At 37.9% G+C, this 26,062-nt stretch overlaps 1 protein-coding gene across 3 annotated transcripts in view; it reads right to left on the bottom strand.

The window, feature by feature from the left end:
• The window catches only part of FSTL5 (follistatin like 5), a 286,299-nt gene that overhangs the window by 178,092 nt on the left and 82,145 nt on the right, over nucleotides 1-26,062 (bottom strand). For all 3 annotated transcript variants that reach the window (XM_069855803.1, XM_069855804.1, XM_069855805.1), the window contains one exon: nucleotides 11,037-11,285. In XM_069855803.1, the coding sequence (XP_069711904.1) occupies nucleotides 11,037-11,285 (249 nt within the window). The remainder of the gene's footprint in view (nucleotides 1-11,036; nucleotides 11,286-26,062) is intronic.

Genomic DNA, 26,062 nt, shown 5'->3' with positions numbered 1-26,062 from the left:
ATCTAATAACATACTGATTTCTTACATTCAACATTATCAGGGGCTTTAAAATCTTTCACCATTTTTTTTTTCCTACAAGGTTTATTACAAAAGTATGTTTTTCTTACCACTGGAGCTAAAATTTCTGCTTTAAAACTTCCTCATACAGTAAAAAAAGATAGTTACAGTCCCAGTGCTGCTATTCACCATCTGCTTAAGTAAATACACTTAAAGATGCTTCTACAATTGTGATAAAATGACAGCAAATCTAAGAGCCCACAGAGCTCATATTCTAAAATGATAATTGTACAACTATAGTTTGCATCATTAAGGGACCAAAAAGAGTCTTTGTTCCATTTGAATGGCAAAGACCTTTACCAAGGAGAAGCTGCAACAGGAAGATAAACAAGAATGACCCAATTCACCAGTTGTCTTAAATTTAGGAGCACTAATGCAACAACTTCTTGGCCATAATTAGTATTTAACACTTGAAAAATATTTTTCTCACTTTCAGATTTTTTACTGAGATACAAGACTTGCCATTTTACTAAATTTCAGGAGTGCTTTTTTCTCATTTTACAGGTGAGATCAATCATAAGCACAAGTAAATTTAATAGTATTAACAACAGTTCAGTTAACATTCTTTGTGTTTTTAGACTGCTATTCTTTTAACTATCAAAGTAATGATCGGGAAATGCTAAATTCCTGGCTTCCTTCTAGCACAGCGAAATATCCTGACTAACAAAGACTGAATGAAAAATTAAACCCTGCAATTTTATTAGTCAGTAGAACTTTTTCTGTTCTACAAAAGTAACTTTATTGGATAGATATCAAACCTGTATTAAACACTGCTAAAAGCAAAGCTTCAATACACTGCATGTTTATCAGGAGTATTAGTAATTAACCTATAGAGAATACAGCTAAGAACTCTACTGCTTTAAGGCCAATATCAGCAGTTTTCTTTGGCAAAACCACTTTTTCTTCTAAAGATTCAGCAGTCTTGGTCTCTAAATGGTGTAAAGAATAAAAAAAAAAATTCTACCATCTGTTCCAGCCCTGAGGGAGAAAAACTTTCCTAGCAGTATACAGTTCACCATTTAATTGCACCCAAAGCCAATACAACTAAATGCTAAAATACATAACATCATTCTTAGCAAGTGGAAGTTTTGTATCATTTTACTTTATTTCTTTGGGCTACACTTTAACTTATTTTTGCTGTAATCTGTTTTCTTTTATTTCTGTTGTTTGCTTTCAACATTTTTAAATTAAACCCATGCTATCATTCCAGATAAAGAGAAAACTAAAGGATCTAATTAGATTTCACTACCCAATTTATCAAATTTCCTTTAGTCTATGTTTGAGTATCAGGGAAACTACATTTGCTAAGAACTATAACAGTAGAAACAATTTCTAATCTTAAATTACTTTTATTTTTTTATTTTAAGCAACCTGGTTTCTTCATGAAATGTAAAAACCAACCAAATAATATATTTTTTAATAAAAATTATTCTTTTTTCTTATCAGTAGCAAAGATCATATCTGTGTGAGACATGTTGTCAATTAAAATGTCTCCAACATCTTCAACTTGGATAGGTTAGAAGGTCCTAAAGATTCTCCAGACAGAACATTCTGCAGTTTTGGTTGCTGTGATGATGGGAATTGCACTGAGGAACAGTGTAATGAAGGTTGGACTTGGCATTGGGAATCCAGTTACCAAAAATCACCCAATCAGAGTGGAGAAAAAACCTCCACTTGACTGATCCATGAACTCTTTGCCTAGAATTTTGAGGGTAACCAACACAAAAGCCCCTCTTGGACTTTCAAAGACTCTTGCCTGACATATACAGAGAGAAACCATGCCCTCACCATGACTCCTCTTGCCTTCAATGCTAATGAGGATAAAGGAGCAATGCCTCCCCTTCCTTTTGAAGACAATGAGGAAGAAGGGGCATGGAACAGCACTACATAAAAGGAGACTCCCCAAGCGATTGGGTGTGCACCCACCACCCAAGGACCTCAACAGACAGACAACCCAGAGAATCATCACTGGAACCAAGGGTGGTGATACTTCTCTTATGAACCTTCTAAAACTCCTTTAAAAGAACTGTACAATTGTGCTTTCAAAAGCAGAAAAAGGGAGAAATTCAGAGTCAAACAAAGAGAGAATAACTATTTTTAATTTAGTTAATGTTAAAAAGATTGTTTGGCATCGACAATTCCATAACAAATAAATAAAATGCTGTCATTGGATCACTATTACTACAGGTCTCTGCCAAGCTTCAAATTATGGTATTTTGCTTTTACAACCCTTGAGCTCCTAGAAATACTTCTAAGAAATACTTCTATGACAGCATTGAATTAGTAAGAGAAGAGCAAAGGAAATCTATCCCATGATCTTCATTGTCCTAGCTGCAACAGCAGGTTCAAGTTATCAGGTTACAAAGGAGGGTATTAGTAGAACTTCAATTCTACCTCTCCACTAATTGCACTTTGCCAGAACTCAGTTTCTGTTTCTCTTCCAACATTCTCTCCAATTCTCCACAGTTCCCCAGTACTGGAAGACGTGGAGCACCATGCACTACTTTCTGCCCCTTCAAAACCAGGTCAAAGCTGTAAAGTAAGGTTGTTTATTGGAGGCACTTATGTACAGAATCACAGAATGGTTAAGGTTGAAAGGGGCCTTCAGAAGTCACCTCGTAAATCCTCCCTGCTAGAAAGGCCACCTAGAGTAGGTTGTGCAGGACCATCTCCAGTCAAATTTTGAATAAGTCCAAGGAGGAAGACTCCACAACCTCTTTGGGCAACCAGTGCCAAGGCCTGGTCACTCTCACAGTTTAAAACAAAACAAAACAAAACAAAACAAAAAGCATTTCTTAATGTTCATACAGAACCTCCTGGGTTTCAGTTCATGCCCAGTGCCACTGGTCTTCTTATTGAGTGTCACTGAAACGAGTCTGTCCCCACCTCCTTTGCACTCTTCCTTTGGGTATTTATATACACTAGTAAGATCCCCCTCCAAGCCTTCTCTTCTCCAAGCTGAACAGCCCCAGCCTTTCCTCACAGAAAAGGTGCTCCAGTTCCTTAATCATCTTTGTGGTCCTTCACTGAAATCTGTACAGTATGCCCATGTCTCTCTTACACCAGGGAACCAAGATCTGGACACAATACTCCAAGTGTGGCCTCATCAGTGATCACCTCCCTTGATCTGCTGGCAATACTGCGTCTAATGCAGCCCAGGATGCTATTAGCCCTCTTTCTCACAAGGGCATTTCATTGGCTTGTCCCTTTAACTTCTCACCATATCAGTCCTATGAGTGCCTTTCCCATCATGGTTCCTTGTATAGAAGGGATGATAAAAAGATAGTATCACATCATCAGTTTCTATAAATAACAGTTTGAAATAACTACTGTTGCACTTCTCAACCAAAAGCAAATTGAACTGTAAACTTGAACTTTATGCAGTATTTGTTAATAGTAGAAGAAGGTGAATGAGACGCTTCATTCAATAGATGAAAACCAAAATGGCTAATTATGATTTAATTTACAGCAAGAATGAACAATATATTCACTTCTAGTGAAAAAAAGATTTCAAGGTTCTTTTTTTTCCCCTAGTAAATATTCGTCAGCTATACAAATTTGGGAGAACTATTGTACTATTTTTGGCAAATATGTAGGAATTGTAAGCATTTCTGAAATTGCTCATACAAACACAGTACCTCTATTTTAAGCCAAAAATCACTAAAACTATTTCTTTTCTTCTCCAGTTAAGAACTCTTTCCCACCTACTTGGAGAAGAAGGGGAGGTAGGGAACCCATGGAAGCCAAAACCACTATACATAGTTTCAATCGAATTCCTGAAGCACATACATTCTGTAAGTAAACTACGAGGTCCAAAAAAACCCCAACCTGTGCCTGTAACTCTTTTTATTTAACAAATTAAGGAAATCAAAATAGCTCCCCTCTGAGCTGAAACACGGCTACATACATTGCTTCCAACATTCAAAGCAATTCTGCAAATCATTTTCTGAAAGGCTGTTGAGGATCTCTGTTGTTTTTGGTTTTGCATCTCCTACCAACAAAAAATGTGTTCCCTTGAGCACCAGCTTGATCTTTGGGAAGAAGCAGAAATCACAGGGAACCAGGTCTGGTGAATAGGGTGGGTGCTCAAGCACAACAGTGTTGTTATTAAGTAAAAACTGTTTCACAGGCAAAGCGTTGTGAGCTGGTGCACTTACATTTTCCAACTAACATAAGAAAATGTCTATATTTCACAGAATCACAGAATGACTAGGTTGGAAAAGACCCACAGGATCATCAAGTCCAATCATTCCTATCAACCGCTAAACCATGCCCCTCAGCACGCAATTTGAGCACGCATCCACTCATACTAAGCGAAGCAATTTAGTTGAGGCTTATCATGCTGTAACAGGTTAGGACATGTTCTATAACTATCTCTTTTTCTCTCCCCTTCCACTCTTGGTTCCTGACCTATACAGTTAGTCTAACTTTGCTGTTGGTCTTTGTATATTATCAAAAATAGGCTCCGAGTTGTCATCTATACTAAGAAAACAGACAATATGGGTATTGACATCACATTTAAAATTTTGTTTGTCTGATTCAGTGACTAGATAGAGACTTGGAAATGCAGCTTTCAGTACAAATGCAGCTTCTTTGAACAGATTCAACCCCAGTACTTGAAGCAGAAAAATTGTTAAAGCTCAAGTTCTCCTAGAAGTGAAAATCTATGAGGCCCACAGACCCATTTCTTTTTGTGGAAACAAACAGCAATGATGCCCCAACAAGCAGCTTTAAACTTCATTACGTTTTGTACAGATTAACTAGAGAACAGTAATTCCTCTTCACTATATGAATGCAGAATACATAATAGGGTAGAACTTACTAACACATTTACTCAAGTGTTGAAAGAATTAATATACAAAGATTGGGACTGCTCCAGCTACTGAAAACAAGAGATGTTTTACAGTATGTCTTTACCCAGTCAAAATAAATCCTATATTTATAATGTGTTTGAGGCTTTTCACTGCTCCATCCTACATTTTAGAAGTAGAAATTTAACTGAAAGGAAGGAAAGATACAGTAGAGTTATAGGCTTTACTTGTAAAGTGGTATATTATCACCAGCAGCAATGGATGTAAAGTTTTTAAATTAAGCATGTTATATGCATGTTCTCCCAAATACCTTGCACTCAAATCCAGATTCAGTAGCAGATATTACCTGTGTAGGTCTTGCATTTCTGTTAGTTAGGCAATCAAAGACAATCATGGGCAACTTAAGAGAGATTTGTGATGAATCTTGCACAGATGCTTGAGGAAGAAGATCTTGTGAGCAATGCAACTCAAGCAAATTAATCATAGGGATTAAAAACAGTGCTAAAATTTAGATCACAGTATCAAAGGGCAATACAAATAACCAGATATCCATCGGTTACACCATCACATTCCAGCACAAAATGATGAAAGCAGAATATATATCTGCCATTAAAATAACAGTGATTTTCACCACTTTGTGAATCTGAATTTACTAATGTTATTAGCTAAAAACATGTACAATCACTAAACAAAGTCATAGTTACAAAATTCACCTTAAATCGTAGGTGTTGCACTGAAGTGAACATATGCAGATTGTGAGCTGAATCCCTAATACAAGTCAAATAATTCCTATACTCTATCAAACATATTTTAAGATCAAGTGGAATCTTTCTTACCACGTAATCTTCTAATAAAGCTCTGAAAGATTTCTCATATTTCTTTTCATAATCCAGCTTATGTTGAGTTTACATATGGTATAATAGGTGAAGCTTGACAGTTTATCAGCAGCAGCTTTAAGGGTGTATGCTACCTACAGGAATCTAAGCTTTCAGAAAGAGTATAATAATGATTTTTGAGAAATTCAGCCAGCTCTTAGCCAGAGAAAAAAAAGCAAAGTCATCTTAGAAACAAGTTCATTTGCAATGAAAAACACTCCACCAGAATGTCATTCAAATTAACATAGCCTAAATTTCTTTTGATAGACTTGCTAATGTTTAACATTAAATAATGACTGTGGGTTATTCAAGATTTATATTTAAGGCCAGATAAGGCATTTCCTGAAGTGAAATTGACGACAAGCTTACACACTTGCTGTTGAAGTATATAAACATAAAAGCTGATTAAATAAACATCAGTGCTTCTAAATGAACGTGTCAATATTTTAGGAGCCAGTTTAAGACCACACTCATCTAGGACACATATCACACACAAACAAAACCAAAATCTTTGATCTAATCCTGTCGCAATCACTGGAAAGACTAGACCAATGTTCTGTATCTTTTCTACCACTACTAGCAGTGGGCTACTATTAGGATTTAGTTCAACTTACTTTGCCCCCAGCTTTCTTTCAACAGAAAAATTCTACAGTCTTTCCTCTAGTATTTGCAAAGTCTGCCTGTGAAATCCTACATTGCTTTTACTCATGAGATCTGCTGTGTAAGAAACAAACATCAAAGCTTGTTTTGAATCTGTTCCTGCTTTCTTACTTGATAAATTTTAGTTATTTTATTAGAACAGAAGACTGTCTTCTTGCATTTACTCTCAGCAAGCTCTGATGTGTTTGTAAGCCTTATAAGCCATCCCTTACAAGCCATTTAGTACTTTGTACAATCCTGTTGATACCTGAGCTTTTTCCAGTTTGCTCAAACCCCTTTTGACTTTGTGCATTGTCAACTCTTATTTTAATGCCCTGGACAACAGCAGCAGCAAGCTTTCTTGTCTAAGTTTCTACATTCTCTTTTGGGAACAGAGGGAAAAGCAAATATTATAGCAGACCTCAGAAATCTAGCCATGCTAGTAATAGTAGCAAGAAATCTGAAGCTCACAGACAGTTTAACAGATTAGAAGATACATCAAATGAAAAATGAGACAGAAAGAGAAGAAAGTAAAATAATATAAGTAACTTATAGTAACATATAGTAGATCTAATGTAAAATGTACAAGTAGTTCAGAGTGCAAAGAAACTAAGATGAAGTATGTCTTGGGGAAGTTTTTGGTCTCTTATATATAATTTGCTGGCCTGGAATTATAAAAATGAAGTAATTGAAGTTAACATAAAAATGAAAACGTAACTGATGCTTATCTGACATCCAGTGTTGGACATTCACCACCCACTCTGTCCCACATAATAGTCCACCTGAACTTCTTAGAAGCCAAAGAAGAATGCTGCCTCCAGACTTCTAATTTTGGCACAAAGCTATTACAGTGCCACTTCAAAAAATGAAGACAGTCATGGAGGCATCAAACAAAGAAATTCTAGTCCATTTGAATCACCACTCTCTGGAGCTTGTTACAGCTAAAGCAAGTGACTGCCAAGAAAGTGTGTTACATGGTAGTGGCAAGCGCAGTGTGAACCAAATGGTCGGATTTCTTTCTTGCACAAAACATTAAGCTTGTCTGAAACACAAAATGCATGACTCGAGAACAGCCAGAACACTAGAAGCCGAGAGCATGCAGTGGCCACCTAGACAAAGAGCTGCCTAGTCAGCAAGCCAACAAAAGCAGTGCCAAACCAGAATGGTGTCAGCATATCAGACTGCCCAGGTGTCACACTGTCAATATCAGACATAGTGAATCACTTGAAAGTTGAACTTTGATTTTGCTCACAAATATTTCCTTTAGTTCATCATTCATCTTTCCTCTTCTTCCCACCACTGAACAAACTATCCCAGCACTTAACCATCTCTCTTTTCTCTTTACCAACACTCCATCATTTCCTTTCCTTTGCTTCCCATTTTCTCTTACCTTTTGCTATATTCTGTCCAGGAATTAAAAATTGATAAAGCCACAAATATAAGTACCAAAGCTAAGTACTAGTAGCTAGACAGCTGCTCAGTTCCCCACTTCTTCATTCTTCTATCCACTGAAAAAATAATTTGAGCCCAACCTTAGACAGAACATTCCTTAGATCACCAAGGATTCCAAAGAGAGTTCTCTTGTTAGAATAACTTTAAATATTTTAAAATATTTTTAGACAGTTAAAGCCCAAGAGCACCTCTGAAAGTGATTGTGGAAATTTCATTCGCTAACATTCAGTCACAGGACACTGGACTTCAGAGGTGGGAAACAGAGGACTTCATATAGTTGTAGAAAATAATTCTAATACAATCTTCCTTTCTATGGATCTAAAAGTAAATATCTTCTCTGCAAAATACATTTTGCCTCTACACCACAGGAAGTTGAGAAATTTTATTGAGAAACCCAAAACAGCCAAAATCGAATCAAGACATTAGGAAAAATCCTTCAGTCCAGTACAAGAAATCATGAAGCACCCATAAGGAACTGATGGAAAAGTTACAGTAAGGCTGGAGAAAAAAATAATTTCTAATTTAGGATGCCATTATCTTGATCCATGTCAAAAATGTACAACTTGCATAAACAGCTTCAATCATCAGGGAAAGATAAAGAGATACTTAAAATTTTCTATTTAAATTACTGTTTCATGCCTGTATTCAACTCGTATTTGGTAAAAAATGTATGATTTAATTTACTGTGGGGAAATAAACATAGAAAGCAACAATAAAAGAAGGAGTTCAATGAATCTCAGCGTGGCCATGTCAGCCAAAGGAATGGGAAAAAGTTGTGAGCTGCAGCAATGATTTAATGTCACTGTGCTGTACTACAGCAACAAATGAGGTGATATTAACAAGGTAGCAGTTGAGATTGGTAAGGCATTCCAAATAAAATAAAGGAAAATAACTGTCCCCATTCTCACCTGTTTAACATCACCAAAGTCAATATACAATGAGAAAGAAGAGAGAAAAATAAAATATTTGACACTATTTGCAGGCATCATTACGGTGCCCAAATTAGAAGATTTGAGTATCTTGATACATAGATGTTTTCGGAAGGCAACTCAGAGCAAGCCACTTGGATACCCTAATCTTTTTCAAATATTTCTACTGATTACAGCATAAATTTACTTTTTAAATAACAATCTAAATTAAGTGCTTGAAGTTTAACACTGTCCAGATAGTCCATTGCCCACTACAATAGATATGAAACCAACATGGCAAATATGAAATGTAAAGATGAGCTAACAAAAATTCAGGCAGCATCCAGATATTTCTAGCTAAAGTACTGCCTCACTTTCCATTTTAATAAATAAATCTCACCACATTCTTCTCCCTCAGAAAAAAGAAGCACTATAATTTTTCACAAACATGCTCTGAATTTATTTGTATTTTATATAGCACATGAAAGAACTGGAATTAGCCTTATAAATTTAAACATTTCAGTGTTTGTTACTGTCACTTGTTCTGTGAGAGTAATGCATCACCTAAAACAAAGAATAGTTGAATTTTGGGTGTTAGGTTTAGGTTTTTTAACCTACTTAGGAAAATACAGGTCTTAGATTTTTGAAAAGAAATTGTGATCTTTAAGATACAAGAAGCAGCATTCATGTTTTGTTGTTATTGCACAAACTATTCCTTACAAGCTCCGCATGCTAAACTTCTAAAATAAAATTTTATTTTTCTAGTACCCCGGAATACAGGCTACTTATCTGAAGTCTATACATTGTGGTGTTATATAAATTTTATACAGTGTCCACTTTTAGTTTTGAACAATTTTAAACGTTCGCTTATCATTTAAAATGTATTTCCCATCTTAAGATTTACATAAACACCCTTTAATCTATGAGCGCTTGTCTCTTATCATATTCTGATGAAGCTGCAGAGCTGAACACACTTTGAAGGAGGCAAAGGAGGAAAAGCACTTCACTTTGGCAGTCACTCCGTTTACTCAGCAGTAAACAACTATATAAAGCCCAGTAGTGAAAGCATTAAATATTTTTCTTTAATTATGTCCCCCCATCCCTAGTATGCAATTGTTCTACTACAAAATGTTTCATAATAATAAAGATACTGGTATTTGTGGGTGACATGGCATTTTTTTATTTGGTAAAAAAGCCCAACTTTTTAAAGGACAATTCCTTAACTATAATTGTAATGAATATTTCAACTCTAAAAACTCAAAATTGCTTCCACTAAGCAACCTTGTACTAGAACACAATCCTGAAAATACTGATTAAAATTTAAGTGGAATAATGCAATTCAAATGAATGCTCCCCAGAAAGATGAGTTTTATTTAACAGAAATATTTTACTAGACTTCTTTTTGTGGTGTTAGTAGTTATTAGTTGCTATTACTGAGAATGTAACTATAGCCACAACACACAACAATGTTAAGAAAAATAGGACAGTCTTCAAAATTAATATGAATTTAACCTCTAGGTAGGCTCATTAAAAAATGTCATATTTAAAAAACATTTCTCCCACCCTGCAAAAGCCATTTCCTTGTTTTAATCAGCAAAAATGTGCTGCCAGGTACTATAAACATGTTTAATCAAGGTCTGTACTAGCATAGTTCAGGAAACGTGCAAGGTGTGCTCAAATTACACAAAAAGGAGCAAGTTGCAATTGTTGACATCTTCAGTATAAGATGCTTAATATAAGGTATACTCTCAGCATTCAGGCTGGCAACTCCCAGCATTGAGAAGATTAAAAATTAGCTAAACTTGCATGCTTTGGTAAATATGCAAGTAAATTCTTCATTGTCAAGAAAGGAAGACCCCCTTAGCCATGACGAAGCTGCTGATCTATCAACTTCAACATCAGTTACAAGCACAGGTCTTGCTGTCTTACAAAATCTCTCTGAAAGCCTTAATTTTGTTTTTGTTGTAACAGATTAATACCCTTTGGGCTTTGGGACTGTAAGTACATTCAGATGAATGAGGTCAACAGCCACATTTGCAAGGCAAGCTGCCATGGATTAATTTCCAAGAGACAACTGGTTTATTCAGGTTAAAAAGGGGTGATTGCCCAGAGCACTAAGTGCAAGTAAAGAGAAAAATAATCCATACGATATCTCTGGAGTGAGATACTTACTGTATTAACTTTTTGAGTCATTTATTCACTGTACACTCCGTGCAGCCTCTATATATCTTTAACTGAACTGCTTGAAAACATACCTGATAGCAATATTCCATATATTGTTCAGCCACACTTACCTTTGAAGAAGCAATCTTCGTTGTGCACAATAGTGACCTTTTGCTTTTTCAGACAGGCAGCCCTGTGCACTTCACAATGGTTTTCATAGAATTCTCCATCAGAACCGCACACAGGCTTGTAATGCGGTTTGCAGTGTTCCATGCATAGACACTCAGCCTGGCCAGTCTCCCCATTCACAACACAGTGTCTACCCAGGCCACAATACTTGTTTTCACATGATCCAAAATGTCCATCATGAACTATATAACCTTAAAAAAAAAAAAAAGAAAAAGCTTTGAGACATAAATTGCATTTTAATTGCATGCAAGATAAAATAAGGATTGTATTATGTCAATAAAGTGAGAATATATTCTTTGTTAAATCATTGAGTAATGCTTAATATAGGTCAGCCTGAAATGAAACAAATTTAATATCCATCATCACTAGGTACACTTTTAATCATTGTCATGTGTTAGATTATCTGCAATTAAGAGCAACATCTAGTAACAAGATAAGATTCACCCTTAATTTAAAAAAAAACATAGTAAATCGTGTCTTTTTAAATGTATACTGAAGTTTGTCACCTTAAGATTGCTATACTATTGCATGTAGTAGAACAACACATTCTCTGGAGTTTCGAAAAAAAGAATCATAGAATATCTAGAACTGGAAGGGAGTCAAAAAGATCCAATTCCAAATCTGTGCTCCTTGCAGGACTACCTAAAAATAACCATATGACTAAAAGCATCACCCAGCTGTTCCTTGAACTGTGACAGGCAGATGAAAGAGGCATTCACACATTGAGACTGAAACGCAAGAATAACTAGAGCTGGGTCAAGGCTCTTAACCAAAATGGAGAAGAAAAAAAAACGAAACACCTCTCTGGTGGCAAGGCAGTGACATTTCAGGGAACAGAGAATGGTGGAACAGAATGACTGATATATAAAGTGAATGGTGTCTAGAAGGAGCCAAGTGAGCCTCTAGTGATATTTCAATAAGACAAATGCAATTTGGATAACAAGCAGAGCTTTAAGAGGGCTCCAGCAGAAGTAAGGGAGTTTCTGCTGGCCACAACTCCCACTTTCTTCTGTTCCTAGAACAGGGAAATGAATTGTCTACGTTAGGCTACCATAGCCATCTGCCCACTTTCTGTCCTACCTGTGTTGATGCTAGCATGTAAAAGAGGTATGTGGCCAGTATAAGATACCTAGGTGAAAAGGGAAGTTAAGTGCACAGTAATATTTCCTTTCCAGTTTCCATCTTGGCTGCCAGGGAACTATCTATGCAGTCACTTCTTGGAGAGGGAAAGGGTATGACAAGAAAAAAAAAAACAAAATAAACCAGAATTTTCAATTGCAAGTGCCAAAACTTCAACTATGTAGGCATTCTGATACCATTATTCAGGGGACAGGACGAGAGGGAATAGCCTTAATCTCTGCCAGGGGAGGTTTAGGCTGAACATTAGGAAAAAAAATTTCATGGGAGGGGTCATTGGGCACTGGCAGAGGCTGCCAAGGGAGGTGGTTGAGTCACCTTCGCTGGAGGTGTTTAAGGGATGGGTGGACAAGGCACTGAGAGGCATGGTTTAGTGTTTGATAGGAATGCTTGGACTCAATGATTTGGTGGGTCTTTTCCAACCTGGTGATTCTATGATTATTGTGTCCCAAAATAAGTATAAAAATGCCAAAATATCTCCAAATGTGCTAACAGATGCTGCCCTTCAGTTATTTCATTTTATTCTCTTGCTGTATACTCCTAATCTCCAGAACAAAGAAGAGCTTGATCCCCAAATACTATATACCTAGTATTCTAATTCCTTGCAATACTTTCCTTATCAGCCTAGCTGAACGATACTTGGCTGGCCCATAAAAAAACAGTATGGACAAATACATGGTTATTGTGTAATTTAGTAGTATTAGACTAATTTTCTGTAGTGAAAAGCTGATATGTCAATATATAGTATGATGCACACTGTTTCTAACTACCAGGAATTTATGTTTTTCACTTCAATGGCAGAAGTAAATTCTTGGCACTTTTTTCTTAAGCCTACAGGTCTATCAGGCCTAAGAGAATCATGCTTTGACTCTTTACTTTCTCACACAGCATAAGTTTTCTACAGGCAAATGTACTGCAGAAAGCATGCAACCATGAAATTTGGTTCTAATACGATAAGTGCTTTTGCTGTATTATTTTATAACAATGTAAGCATAAAGTTGGAAGGACTAAATATTCACCTCAGATGTATATCTGATATTACCACACAACAATAATCTTTATACACATGGATGAAACATTATACACCGGCCTGATGATGGGTTTCACTACTCATGCACCAAACTGACTTGAAATGAGCAAACCCGACTCAACATTAAAAATTGCCCATAAGGTTTTAAAAAAATTACTCCTTATGCCAATGTATCACCACTATATACCATCAACTTTTATTAGCTGACAGAAATTAATGTAAATCCAATTTCCTCCTACTTCTGTTAATCTTAGATAAAGTCTAGCAATGTCTGAGAGTACTTTACAGCACAGGTCATGTACACACATTACAGAATGACAGAATTTGTTTTAAGTGATAGAACTGCTGCAGTTTGAGGCCAAAGTCCATAAATTGTTATTATTTCTGCTTTCTGAATTGGAAGATAAAGATCTCAATCTGCCAATTGCTCTGAATTATCGAGACCTGTGTGGTGACTCAACAATGCACAATGCTGTATATTACTGTGAAAGTGGAAACTGACTTAAGATTTCACTTGGGACTTAATTTTAGTACTATAATTGAATCATATGCCTGAATGCAAAACAGCTACATTCAGGTGAGGGAGAATGATTTGCATAATAAATATTGATACTTATAATATTGGCGTATGTCAGCATATACCAATCATGTATATCAATAAACAAGCAATCTGATTGCCTTAATGAAAAACTCTAATAAAACATTTCATAACAAAGTAATAAAAAATACATTTGCAGACACTGCACATGCAATTCTTTCTACTGAAGTCAACACTGAAATCCCCATTAACCTCAAAAGAGGCAAGATTCTTTCTTCAGACATAGTCTTTGCCTTAAGTTCTGCTAACTTTAATGCCTTCAGCAAGTTTAATAAGCACTATTCTGTGATTTACTTAAGAACTTGCAGATTTCTAATGCATTTGATGCAGTATTTCAAGTGCTTTATAGTACGTATTTAAGAAAACACCGTTCAAATCTTTGTTCTTAAAATGTCCTCCAACTCCCATAGCAAAGAAATAAATAAAACCCATGCAATTTCAAATGAATTACAAAACAACTTGAAATAAATTTGAGCTAAAAGGAAACCCAGTTCTGAAAATGTAAATAATAGCTACTGGGAGAGAAAAATAAATGGGTTTAGACACATTTATTTTTTTTTTTTTTAATAAGCTAACGACACAGAAATCTAGGAGTTTTAAGACTACCAACAGAAAACAAGTTATATGTAATGGCATGGATTTGATCTCCATCGGTTAAGTCAAAACACTAACTTTACTGTGGTGAATTAAATCAAATTATCAAAGCGTGTAGGGCTTATGTAGTCATCTTTGACTTTTTTCTGTCACTTGAGTAAGTGATAAAGTCTTAAGTGCTGCAGCCGAATAATAAACAAACAATTGTAAAGAACTACTGAGAGAAGTTTGTCTATGGATACTCCTGCTTCCTCTTAATATTTCCGAGGAATTATTCATGAAATATGGAGATAAACAGACTTCCAATTCAGATGAATAAGCTAGTAAAACAAAGGAGATGCCAAGTGTTTTGAGTAGCCTTAGTAAGGAGTGCTTACCAACTATGGATAAAAAGCACTAGATTGTGTTGTCAGAGTGGAAAAAAATGCAAAAAATTTGACCCACTATGATGACACACCAACACAAGTCACATGTTTGTTTACACAAATGCATCATCTTCAACTCTTAGTTCATTGCCAAATAAGTCTTTATTTTTAAAAAGAGAAAAATCTAATATACAAGGAACTTTTGTAATCATAACAAGGTTTCATTGGTAAAGGCACATAAAGCACAGCTTCATTATTGGTCTGGTCCACTGCGCTTGGTAAGAGATCAGAGTGTTTGTTTTGACTGGTGGAAGTATTGGAGAGTATTCACCTTATATGTTTTTCAGTAAGTGTAGCTGGTTTTCTGTTTGTACCATAGTAGGACAAATGAAAACTCAGTGTATAAACTAGACCTCAAACAAAACCAACTTCTGCTTCTTTTCATTGTTCCAGCTACACTTGCAAGAATCTGTATTTGGCAAATCCTTTATTTTAGTTTATGTTTCAAAAATGTAATTCCTTTATAAAGCAAGAATTTTCACCTTGGTATAGAGCTGCTTCCTGTTTACATACAAAGTTACAGAAATCTTGTCATTGTCAAACAAGAAACCATAAAGAGACCATCTTTCAAACCTATATGTACTGTGACTGGCAGCCCATTCAGGAAATGCCAGTGACTCTCAGGAAATCACCACTATTACTTTGCTTACCTGGAATTATTATTAATGAAGGTATATTTTTGATAGAGTGCTAATGGAAGTTTTATTTAGTTTGGTTGAGTATGGGGTTTTTTTGTGTTCTTTTGTTTGTTTGTAGTGGTTTTCTTTTGGTTTTTAATGCCCATGTAGATAAATCTCCTGGGACACAATTGTTTAGGATGCAGCACCCAGTCAGAAGACCACCACTACCCTTCCAGTTACAAAAGAAAAAATACAGCATGTTTTCTGAAGGCTGTTCTTCTATCTAAGCATTTAGATATAGAAAGTCAAGTACTCCAAGATGAGCTTCCTATATGACATAATCTGGTAATTTATTACAAAAGATAACCTAGGATACTCAGTATTAAGAGTCTGAGAACAAGGAAGTCAAGAGTACACATAACCTACCTATGAATGCTAATCTTTTTCAAGCAATTTAATTGCTATTGTTTATGTGATGATAGGTAATTCTGTATTTGTCGAGTGTCACAACACAATAGGAAAGTGCATATCAATATGTACTCTGAATTTTCAGCCAAAAAAAGCAGAGTACCTAGAATTCAGAGAGTCTACAGTACTACGGAAAACAAAAAAATGCTCAATTTGAAAGTAAGTCACAGCCTTAAGTTAAAAAAACCTAAGAAATTAAAAGTGTATTATGCTCAAGACAGCCAAAGCAGTCTCATAGGTTTTGTTTCAGATTCTCTTGAAACATCAACTCTAAGCAGACATACAATGAAAGAGCAAACAAAATTAACAGAATTTTTGATTTTTAAACAATGGATAAAGCAAAATTATTTTGCTTTTTTTCTTTTAAGATAGATTTTAATAGATACAGTTTCCAGCTGTCACTTCAGATTCCTCCTACACGTTTCCTATTTAAAGGCCAGTTCAACGGCACCTAGAGTGGAGCAAGTTTTAGGTCACAATTGCATCATTTACACTTGAGAGTTAAGTGGATGCTATAGCATGCAAAAGGCTCATGGAAGATACACTTTTTCCTATAAATAATTAGTTTAGAGAAATATCACACATGGAAACTTTGGAAATTCCTGAAAGTATAAATCACCATGTCATCCAGTTTGCTTTGGGTGGAATATGCAAAGGCTTTCTATATGTTGAGCCCTCTCTCACAAACTTTTTTTTTTTTGTACTTCCCTAAAAACATAATGTGCATTTATGGCTTCTTGCATAACTTGTAGCATTATCTCCATATCAACTAAAACAAAAAAAAAAAAAAAATGGCAGCTACTTTTGGAGACAATACATAGATACCTTGTGTACAAACAAATGATGCTGATTTCTGGGGACAACAATCCCGTTTCTCCTCACACCTTTTATTTAAAACAGTTCTGTAAATGACAATTCCAACTCTACAGCTGTACAATATATGAATGTACTATAGTACATGGGTTCACAAAAGGCAGGTCTTGCCAAACTAATCTGATCACCTTCTATGACAGTGACTCGGCTGCTGGATGAGGGAAAGGCTGTGGATGTGGTTTTCCTGGACTTCAGTAAAGCCTTTGATACAGTTTCTCACAGCATTCTGCTTTGGAAACTGTCAGCCTCTGGCCTGGACAGGCGCACACTCTCCTGGGTGGAAAACTGGTTGGATGGCCGGGCCCAGAGAGTGGTGGGAAATGGTGTGAAATCCAGCTGGAGGCCAGTGACAAGTGGGGTTCCCCAGGGCTCAATGCTAGGTCCAGCCCTGTTCAATGTCTTTATCAATGACCTGGATGAAGGCATTGAGTGCACCCTTAACAAGTTTGCAGACGACACTAAGCTGGGTGGAAGTGTTGATCTGCTGGAGGGTAGGGAGCTCTGCAAAGGGATCAGAACAGGCTGGACCACTGGGCTGAGTTAAAACGGCATGAGGTTTAACAAGGCCAAGTGCCGGGTCCTGCACTTGGGGCACAACAACCCTATGCAGTGCTACAGACTAGGAGAAGTCTGTCTAGAAAGCTGCCTGGAGGAGAGGGACCTGAGGGTGTTGGTTGACAGCCGACTGAACATGAGCCAGCAGTGTGCCCAGGTAGCCAAGAAGGCCAAGGGCATCTTGGCTTGTATCAGAAACGGCGTGACCAGCAGGTCCAGGGAGGTTATTCTCCCTCTGTACTCGGCACTGGTGAGACCGCTCCTCGAATCCTGTGTTCAGTTCTGGGCCCCTCGCCACAAGAAGGATGTTGAGGCTCTGGAGTGAGTCCAGAGAAGAGCAACAAAGCTGGTGAAAGGGCTGGAGAACAGGCCTTATGAGGAGCGGCTGAGAGAGTTGGGGTTGTTTAGCCTGGAGAAGAGGAGGCTGAGGGGAGACCTCATTGCTCTCTACAACTACCTGAAAGGAGGTTGTGGAGAGGAGGGTGCTGGCCTCTTCTCCCAAGTGACAGGGGACAGGATGGGAGGGAATGGCCTCAAGCTCCACCAGGGGAGGTTAAGGCTAGACGTTAGGAAAAAATTCTTTACAGCAAGGGTCATTGGGCAGTGGAACAGGCTGCCCAGGGAGGTGGTTGAGTCACCTTCCCTGGAGGTGTTTAAGGCACGGGTGGACGAGGTGCTGAGGGATATGGTTTAGTGTTTGGTAGGAACGGTTGGACTCGGTGATCCGGTGGGTCTCTTCCAACCTGGTTATTCTGTGATTCTGTGACATTAGGAAAAAATTTTTCACAGAAAGGGTCATTGGGCACTGGAACAGGCTGCCCAGGGAGGCGGTTGAGTCACCTTCCCTGGAGGTGTTTAAGGCACGGGGGGACAAGGTGCTAAGGGGCATGATTTAGTGTTTGATAGGAATGGTTGGACGCGATGATCTGGTGGGTCTCTTCCAACCTGGTGATTCTATGATTCTATGATTCTGTATGAGAAGCCCAATCAAGACTGCAATCCTCGCACTGGTAAGTGTTAAGCATAGCCTGAAAATTCAGTTTCACATGAAGTAGAAATACCTCAGGAAGAGCAATGAGGAGAAGGGAGAAAAAAAAAAAAAGAAAAAAAAAAAAACCAAGGAAAAGAAGACTGATCACCACCTACCATTAAGACTGGTAGGGCATTGACCTCAGACCTCACCGTGACTGTATCTGCTCATAAATATAAAAGCCCTAGACCTTTTCTTTCTTCTTTTTTTTTTAAAGCTGTAGTATTTTAACAGCAGTTCTTTGACAAATTTTGGTATCATTAGCAAGAACAGCTTACATTATACTGACTGAACATGACACTAAATATTCATTAATCAGTATCCAGCACTCTTGGTATATGGGCTTCTTCAGTAATTTAGCATTTTTTTCTCTTGGTAGGAACATTTTGGGCAGGGGGAAAATTTAAATAAAAAAGTGAATTATTTGAGAGCAAAAAACCCTTATTTACAATTTGTCAATAAAATGCTTATGGCAATAAAGTTCCCCCACATATATAACAGCACTTATGTTAATAAACTAAAGAGACACAGGATTCTGAACTCTCCTTAGGAATGTATTCTCCTAATATAGTATTAGAATGCCTCAACATAGCACGTGCCTCAATTTTAAACCACAGCATCTCTTATTGGTTGGTTGTTGTGTGAGCCTATATTGTAATAGATAATACAGTTTTAACAATTGACTGCTAAATTACCTGCATTCCCAGCTCTAAACAGGAATTTCTATTTCATGCATCTTTCTGAAGAAACAGACCTCAATAATATAGTCAGCTAGGGTAGGGTGATGGCGTATAGAGAAATCTTGCTTTTGCTCATGTTCATGCAATCCCTTGTTGCATGCTTTTTTCTGTAACTCCTATCATTAAAAAAAGAAATTTGGAAGAAAACCTAAAGCAAGGAACACATCCACACAGGGGCAGGCTGAGCACCTGCCCTTAGCGATAGTCACTTTCAGCTCAAAGCACTGATCCTGTCTCCCACTGATAGGAGTGATAATAGATCGTAGTCTAATGATCGTGACTGACCATTAGATTGCTCTACCATGTTTTTTTTCCAGCACCAAGCAAGTAAGTTAAAATAATTTATACAACAGTTTACTTTGCCTGAGTCTACCATCAATTCTTTACTGAAAAGCCCTTTCCCTTGTAGGAGGACTAGAATCACTGCAGGAACTTGCATCTTTTTAGTATTTGACTGAAATCTGGTGTGCTCAACATTTATTGGTGAGGATTGATTAACAGACATTTGGACTACACATGCATTTTTTTAATCATAAAAGCCAGGCTAAGTACACATATGTGAATGTTTATCTTGTACAGTCAAATAAAGTTACTTTCATATTCTTCTGCAATGGTAAATTAGGAACAAAACAGAAGAAACTGCCACACTTCTAAAAGAATGAATATACAAAACTACAATAAATAAAAGAACAAAAACTTTAAAATACAAACATTTGTAAGTGTTGCAGCTATTAACCTGAATTACTGAAAACTCCCAAAAGAGTGGTTCTGTTGGTCAGAAACAGACAGCTTAGCACATCTGCCTACACAAATCCCTTTCTCTTACCAGCACTCTGGAGTTATCTTGAGCAAACTTCACAGGACTATTTTCCCTCAGAAAAGAAAAAAAAAACAAAAACAAACTGAAGACCAGTAACAAAAACACCACACCAAAAAAAAGTAGAATAAATGAAAACCCAGCTTCAACTACTACTACACAAAAAAAATATCTCTGCTTAGTAAGCAGAAACTTTTTTCACCTGCCAGAATCAGAGCCTTCCTGTTAGCTAACCCTTTATGGGCTTTCTCCTCATCTGCTGCCATGTGGCTTCCTCCCCTCCCCACTGCATCCTCCCTGGCTCTTCCTGGTCAGTGGTGGGTGGTTTCCCCCACCTGGCACGAGTAGGTTTGGCAGCTGTCTCCTCCTACTATTAACATGATTTTCTGTGGATTCCTGCCTCTATAAACTTCCTCACTCACTTGACGGGCTATTAAGCATCTGTTTTGATAGCAGAGCATAACAAATGGCTGTGATGACTCCACTGTGCAACCTCTTCTCCAGAGCAGTGCCCTGTTCAGATTTCTGCATGAACCAAAATCAATTTCACCACCAGTACTGCTGGACAATGCTCTGGCCCTGTGCCCAGAGCCCAGACAGCAAGGTGTTGTGTGCAACCTCATGGTCTAGGAGTCTGCGGTTTTCTTCAGGTGAAATTACTGTCCTGGCTATCACTGTACACATGCTTGTGAGAACCAAGAAAGTGTTACTAAAGTCTCTTTCGCTGCTTGGAGGTGATTTTCTGTCTCTGTACTAAACCTTGTCCAAATCACCTTCACTGATCATCCTCCAGACATTTGACCACTGACCATTAAAATGTTAAACTGTCTGAGGCATCAAGACACTCGAAGTATGCAGGAAAATCAAAACCATATAAGCCTGAAAGAAACAGCTGAACAGATTTGGAATAAGAGCACTGCTGGGTCTATGTGTAAATACAGACTAATGTCCTTCAAGCAGTTTCAAGCCAGCAATTCATTACTTTCAATTAAATCCTTAGTTGTACCTAGCAGTTACTGTGTTATTCTTTCTCGCACATTAGCTTTGTCTTTTGAAAAGTGTTTATTATTCATTTAACATCAAACCAGGGGCAAGCAGTGTATCCTCTAAAATGAAGTGGGAAATGACACGTTTGCCTCATCACAAATACATGGACCTTCATTCAAATGGCTGATTGCTTTTCAGTTGCAGCACAGCAAGCAAGCCTCTGCTCTGCCAAATCTGTTGCCCAGTGTCACCAAGAGCAGGAAATACACATCACAGAATCAGCAGTTTTGAAAAGGCCAGAGCTTGAACAACCTTTCAACATTTTAATGCTTACTTGAAACACAGCTTGCTGAAAAACAAAAAAGGCTAGTTTTAGTTCTCAGACAGAACAACCTGAATATTGCTCACTTCTTGTTTAAAAACCTAACTGATTAGTTTTATCAACAACAATCAAAGTAAACAAAAGTCTCAGTTAATTTTTTACTGGAATTTCCCTTTTAATTAGGTAAAAAATTAGGAAGGCTGTTAGGATTTCATCTCAACGTAGGAACTACTGTATCACACAATAATATTAACTGTTCCTTTATGGTAACTCTTCACACGAAGAACAGATTTGTCAATTCTGAGTTAACAGAGTAAAAATCAGTTAATAAGACCACTGTTTCCTCCATAGCCAAAAATCTCCATCTTGACATAAGATATGAGAATATTCCTTTTTGGAAAACTTATAAAAGTAAAAGTAAAAATAAACAGTCTATTTGAAATTATTTCTACATCTGTGTGTAAGTCTTTATACTAATTTAATATTAAAAATTACTTGTTAAACTGGAGATGTCTATTCAAATAAATATAAAAGTAATTTATTTAACAGAATATAATGCACTAGTGGATGACTCAGTCAAGCAATGTGACTACTGAAAGCGTTTTCTAATTACATGCTTAAACTAATGATATTTTTTGTTAAATATAATTCCTAAAAATATAATAATAACTAATTTTGCTGCTAAACCATAGTATGGCGATTTAAGTTTCAACAGAAAGAAAAATTCCAGTCAGATATTCCAACTCTTATGTTTTTTGTATCAGTTGATATAACTTCTGTCTAGTGACAAACTGTCCTTATTAAAAAAATGGCAAAAGTATTATGTTGTTTCTTGTATAATATTAGAAATTGACAAAATCCACTAGCATTTCTCCATATGAATTAATCTAGGGCTATAGTAATAGATAATCATTAAGTATTTCAGAAATATAACCTATAGATTTAATTGTATGAAACCATAAAGGTCATTTTAAACTACTAAGAAAGTATTGTCTATAGAAACATCTTTAGTGACTTGTAACTGCCACACCTCTGGTTCAGCTGCTTCATTTCTTCCCATCAGAAAATGGTTCAAAGATACCCTCAAACTACAGTCAGCACAGCCACTGTGAACTGTTTAAATCTTTTAGCTACTGAAGTGCAGAAACTTTTCAAATTAATTACAATGCAAATTCTGTTATCTGTTGTATGTGTAATTTCCAAAAGGAAGGCTAATTTTCATAGACATTATTAAAGCTAAATAGTTTGTTCCACATCATACTTTCTTAAATGTTTTCCAGTAATTTATGAAATGAGACACATCATAGACATAAATTTACTTTTGGTAATTAAAGAAATAAACACTTCTGTGGGAATAAGTACTTTGGGCTGCTAAAATTTTTAATTATGCTAATAGAAATTATTGCAGGTCAACAAACCTTATTTATAGTTGGCAACTCTAAGTTATTAATTGCAGCACAAATAAACATTTAATCACAAATCCTTTTTGAATTGCAATGTCTTCATAACTTTACTTTTACAACCATTTCTATCTTAAACAGCTTAGTTAAATGACTGAAATGATAATTCAGACTTTTTTTTTTTTTAATCTGTGCTGAAGGGCTTCCAGCTGATCTTTGAATTTAAAATTCTATGAAAGCTGGAAAAGAAAACTGAGATCTGTTGAACTTAACTAATTAGCTTAAAATTACTGGAATGACCCAGCTGACTTGCTTAGTTTTCAAAAACCTAATTATATCTTTACACTACAAATTTATCATTACACACAAGCATAACTAAATTATAACTGTCTTATTTTCTTTTTATCACTACACTGAAAGGTAACCTTCATATAATGCTTACATAGTGTTTTAAGTCACAGCAGAGCTTATTTTACTGTCTTAATTTCATCTTGTGTGCAGATGAAGTAGCAAACTAGCACACAGGAAAAAACAAGGAAAGCACAAATAGAAATAGGAATGGATATACAGCTCTTTTAAAGCAAGTTAATCCATAAATGGCCATAGCTCTCTGAAGAATCTGGACATCAGCGTAATTCCAATCATGCTAGTTATCACAAGTTTGCTGTTAACTGTGTCTTTATCCATTATTTTATACAGGATTTTATCTGCATCCTTTTTTTGGATGGCCAACCAAGACTGAGTGGTAGCTTTATAGTATTGCTACACATCTATTCATAACAGAATTACACAGTATTCTGTTAGTGCTACAATTTTGAGAAGACAGCAAAATGATGGATACTGTATCAGTATGTAAAGCTCTCTGGAGCTTCCCAAAAAGAGAGTTACAAAGCACATCACCTAGAAAGAATGTTTTTTATTTGCTTTATATTTATTCTTAATTTTCCACATGAACTTGACAGCCAGTGTAAAGAATATTTATAGATATATGGCCCCATTTTTTTCAACATAACTATACTGTATAGGAGTGATTTTGTGTTTGACTGTATGCTATGAAAACGTGCAAGTGTTTAACACAATTTATTTCTTCCTCTCTCTTTCTCAGCCCAACAAGAATTAGATGCCTTTCCATCCCATTTTTCCCTTCTTGAAGGATCATTTTTGAGTGGACCATGGTCTTGTTGGTAATATTCCACCACAGGAGCACCATAATTAAGTCGGCAAGAAAAAAAATTAAAATTCTGTGGATTCTGCAACACAGTCAAAACAAACTGACTTTTTCAGAGATAGATGGAGGCACACTCTCCCATAACCTGTTACCTGCATACTGTGGTAAAACAGACAATGGACATTTTCAAGGCAGGGATGCCAGCTGAAGCAGTTAAGCCTCATGTCTTGAACTCATACATATCTGATCCATTTGTGAACAGAGAAGGCCTTGTGGGGGATGTGAAGGTTGGAGGATGCCTGGGGCAAAGCGATCATGAGATGATAGAGTTGTCAGTGCAGGGTGAGATGAAGAAGGAGGTTAGTAGAAAAGTCACACTCAACTTTCAGAGAGCAGACTTTGGACTGTTCAGAAGGCTGGTTGGAAAAGTCCCACACAAGGTGCTGCTTAAGGGCAAGGGAGTCCATGAGGGCTGGGCACCGCTTCTTTGGAGGCACCCAGCAGCAGGACGGTGAGTTCTGTGGTGGGATGGACGTTTTGAGGCGGTGGGAGCTTCCCTGAGCCGGGAAAATCCCAGAAAAACGCAGGCGGGGGTCCTGACAGCCCCCACACGCTGGGCCCGCGCGGTGCCTGACGGGAGGGGGCGGTCCCGGCGGCCACCGCGGGAGATTTAAACGGTCCCCTGGGAGCACCGCGAAATGGAGTGTGGCAGTTTAAGTGGGCAGGGCGTGAGGGCAGGGCGCAGAGAGGACCTAGAGACTAGACAGAAGACACCAAAGACCACGGTGGCCACCCGGCAGAAGATTAAAGCTGCTCCATGTGCTGCAGCAGGCAGGGTGGAAGCTGCCACCCAGCCAGAGCCACAGTGGGTGCAGGCAGCTCCCCAGACCCTGGGCTGCAGGCAGTGCCCCCTCCCACACCAGCTCGTGCTTCTGGTACTGGCTCCACTTGTGAAAGCTGCACTCGAGTGGGGGAACTCCTTCACATGGTGGAGGAGTTAAGGGAGGAGGTAAAGAGGCTGAGGACCATCAGGGAGTGTGAGAGGGAGATAGACCAGTGGAGCAGTGCCCTCTCACTAACTCAGCAGCCTGCTGGAGCTGGTGTGTCCGAACATCATCCACCTGCAAACTGCAAGGTTGGGGTTACAAGAGATGGGGAATGGCAGCAAGTTCCTGCCAGACGAAGGAAACCTGCTCCCCTCACCCAGAGAGCAAAACCCCAGATCCCCCTGGTGAACAAGTACCATGTGCTGCAGGTGGAATCCAATCCTGAGGATGAGGATGATGGCTCCCACAGCCTAGAATCTTTCCCTAGGCCGCACCACCCTCAGAAAAAGATAAAAACATCCTCCAACAAGAAGAAGAGGAGGGTGATTGTTGTAGGGGACTCCCTCCTAAAAGGAATAGAGGGACCCATTTGCAGACCGGACCCGCTCCACAGAGAGGTCTGCTGCTTACCAGGGGCATCAGTGAAGCAGGCAGGTAGAAAACTTCCTTCCCTGGTCCATGAGACAGACTACTATCCTCTGATAGTAGTCCAAACTGGTAATGATGATCTAGTAAACAGAAAGACCTAAGCCATCAAGAAAGACTTCAGGGCCATTGGGAAAATGATGGAGGGCTCTGGGGCACAAATAGTATTCTGCTCCATCCCAAGGCTAAATAGAGAGGAGCTGGAAGTCAGGAAGAAGAATTCGATTAATGCCCTGCTCCGAGCCTGGTGTGAGGAAAGGGGCTTGGGCTTCTTTGATCATGGGGTGGCTCACACACCCCCAGACTTTGTTGCTAAGGATGGGACACCTGTGTCTCCTAGGGGGGCTAAAGCCCTTGCTAATAACCTAGCTAAGCTCATAAATCAAGCTTTAAACTACATGTGAAGGGAGAGGGGGTTGAGACCAGGCTAGACAGGAGTGAGCCTGGAAGTGAGGCACTGGTGATTCAGAGAGGGTGTGCTGGTGAGGACCACCAGTACATCACCACACAGAAAGTGGGGGAGAACACACCTAGGGGTGCTAAGGGAGATACAGGCACTCTGGAGCTAGCTACTCCAGTTACCAGGCAATTGGGAATGAACTCTGTTCCCTCTAAGAGGGCTGAAGGCTTGGCAGCTCAGCTGAAGTGCATTTACACCAATGCACACAGCATGGGGAATAAGAAGGTAGAGCTGGAAGCTGTCATAGGGCGAGGAGCCTATGATGTTGTTGC

Source organism: Phaenicophaeus curvirostris, chromosome 4 (genome assembly GCF_032191515.1).
Source record: "Phaenicophaeus curvirostris isolate KB17595 chromosome 4, BPBGC_Pcur_1.0, whole genome shotgun sequence".
NCBI classification, from domain to species: Eukaryota; Metazoa; Chordata; class Aves; order Cuculiformes; family Cuculidae; genus Phaenicophaeus; species Phaenicophaeus curvirostris.
This window is presented reverse-complemented; position numbering and strand designations above follow the sequence as displayed.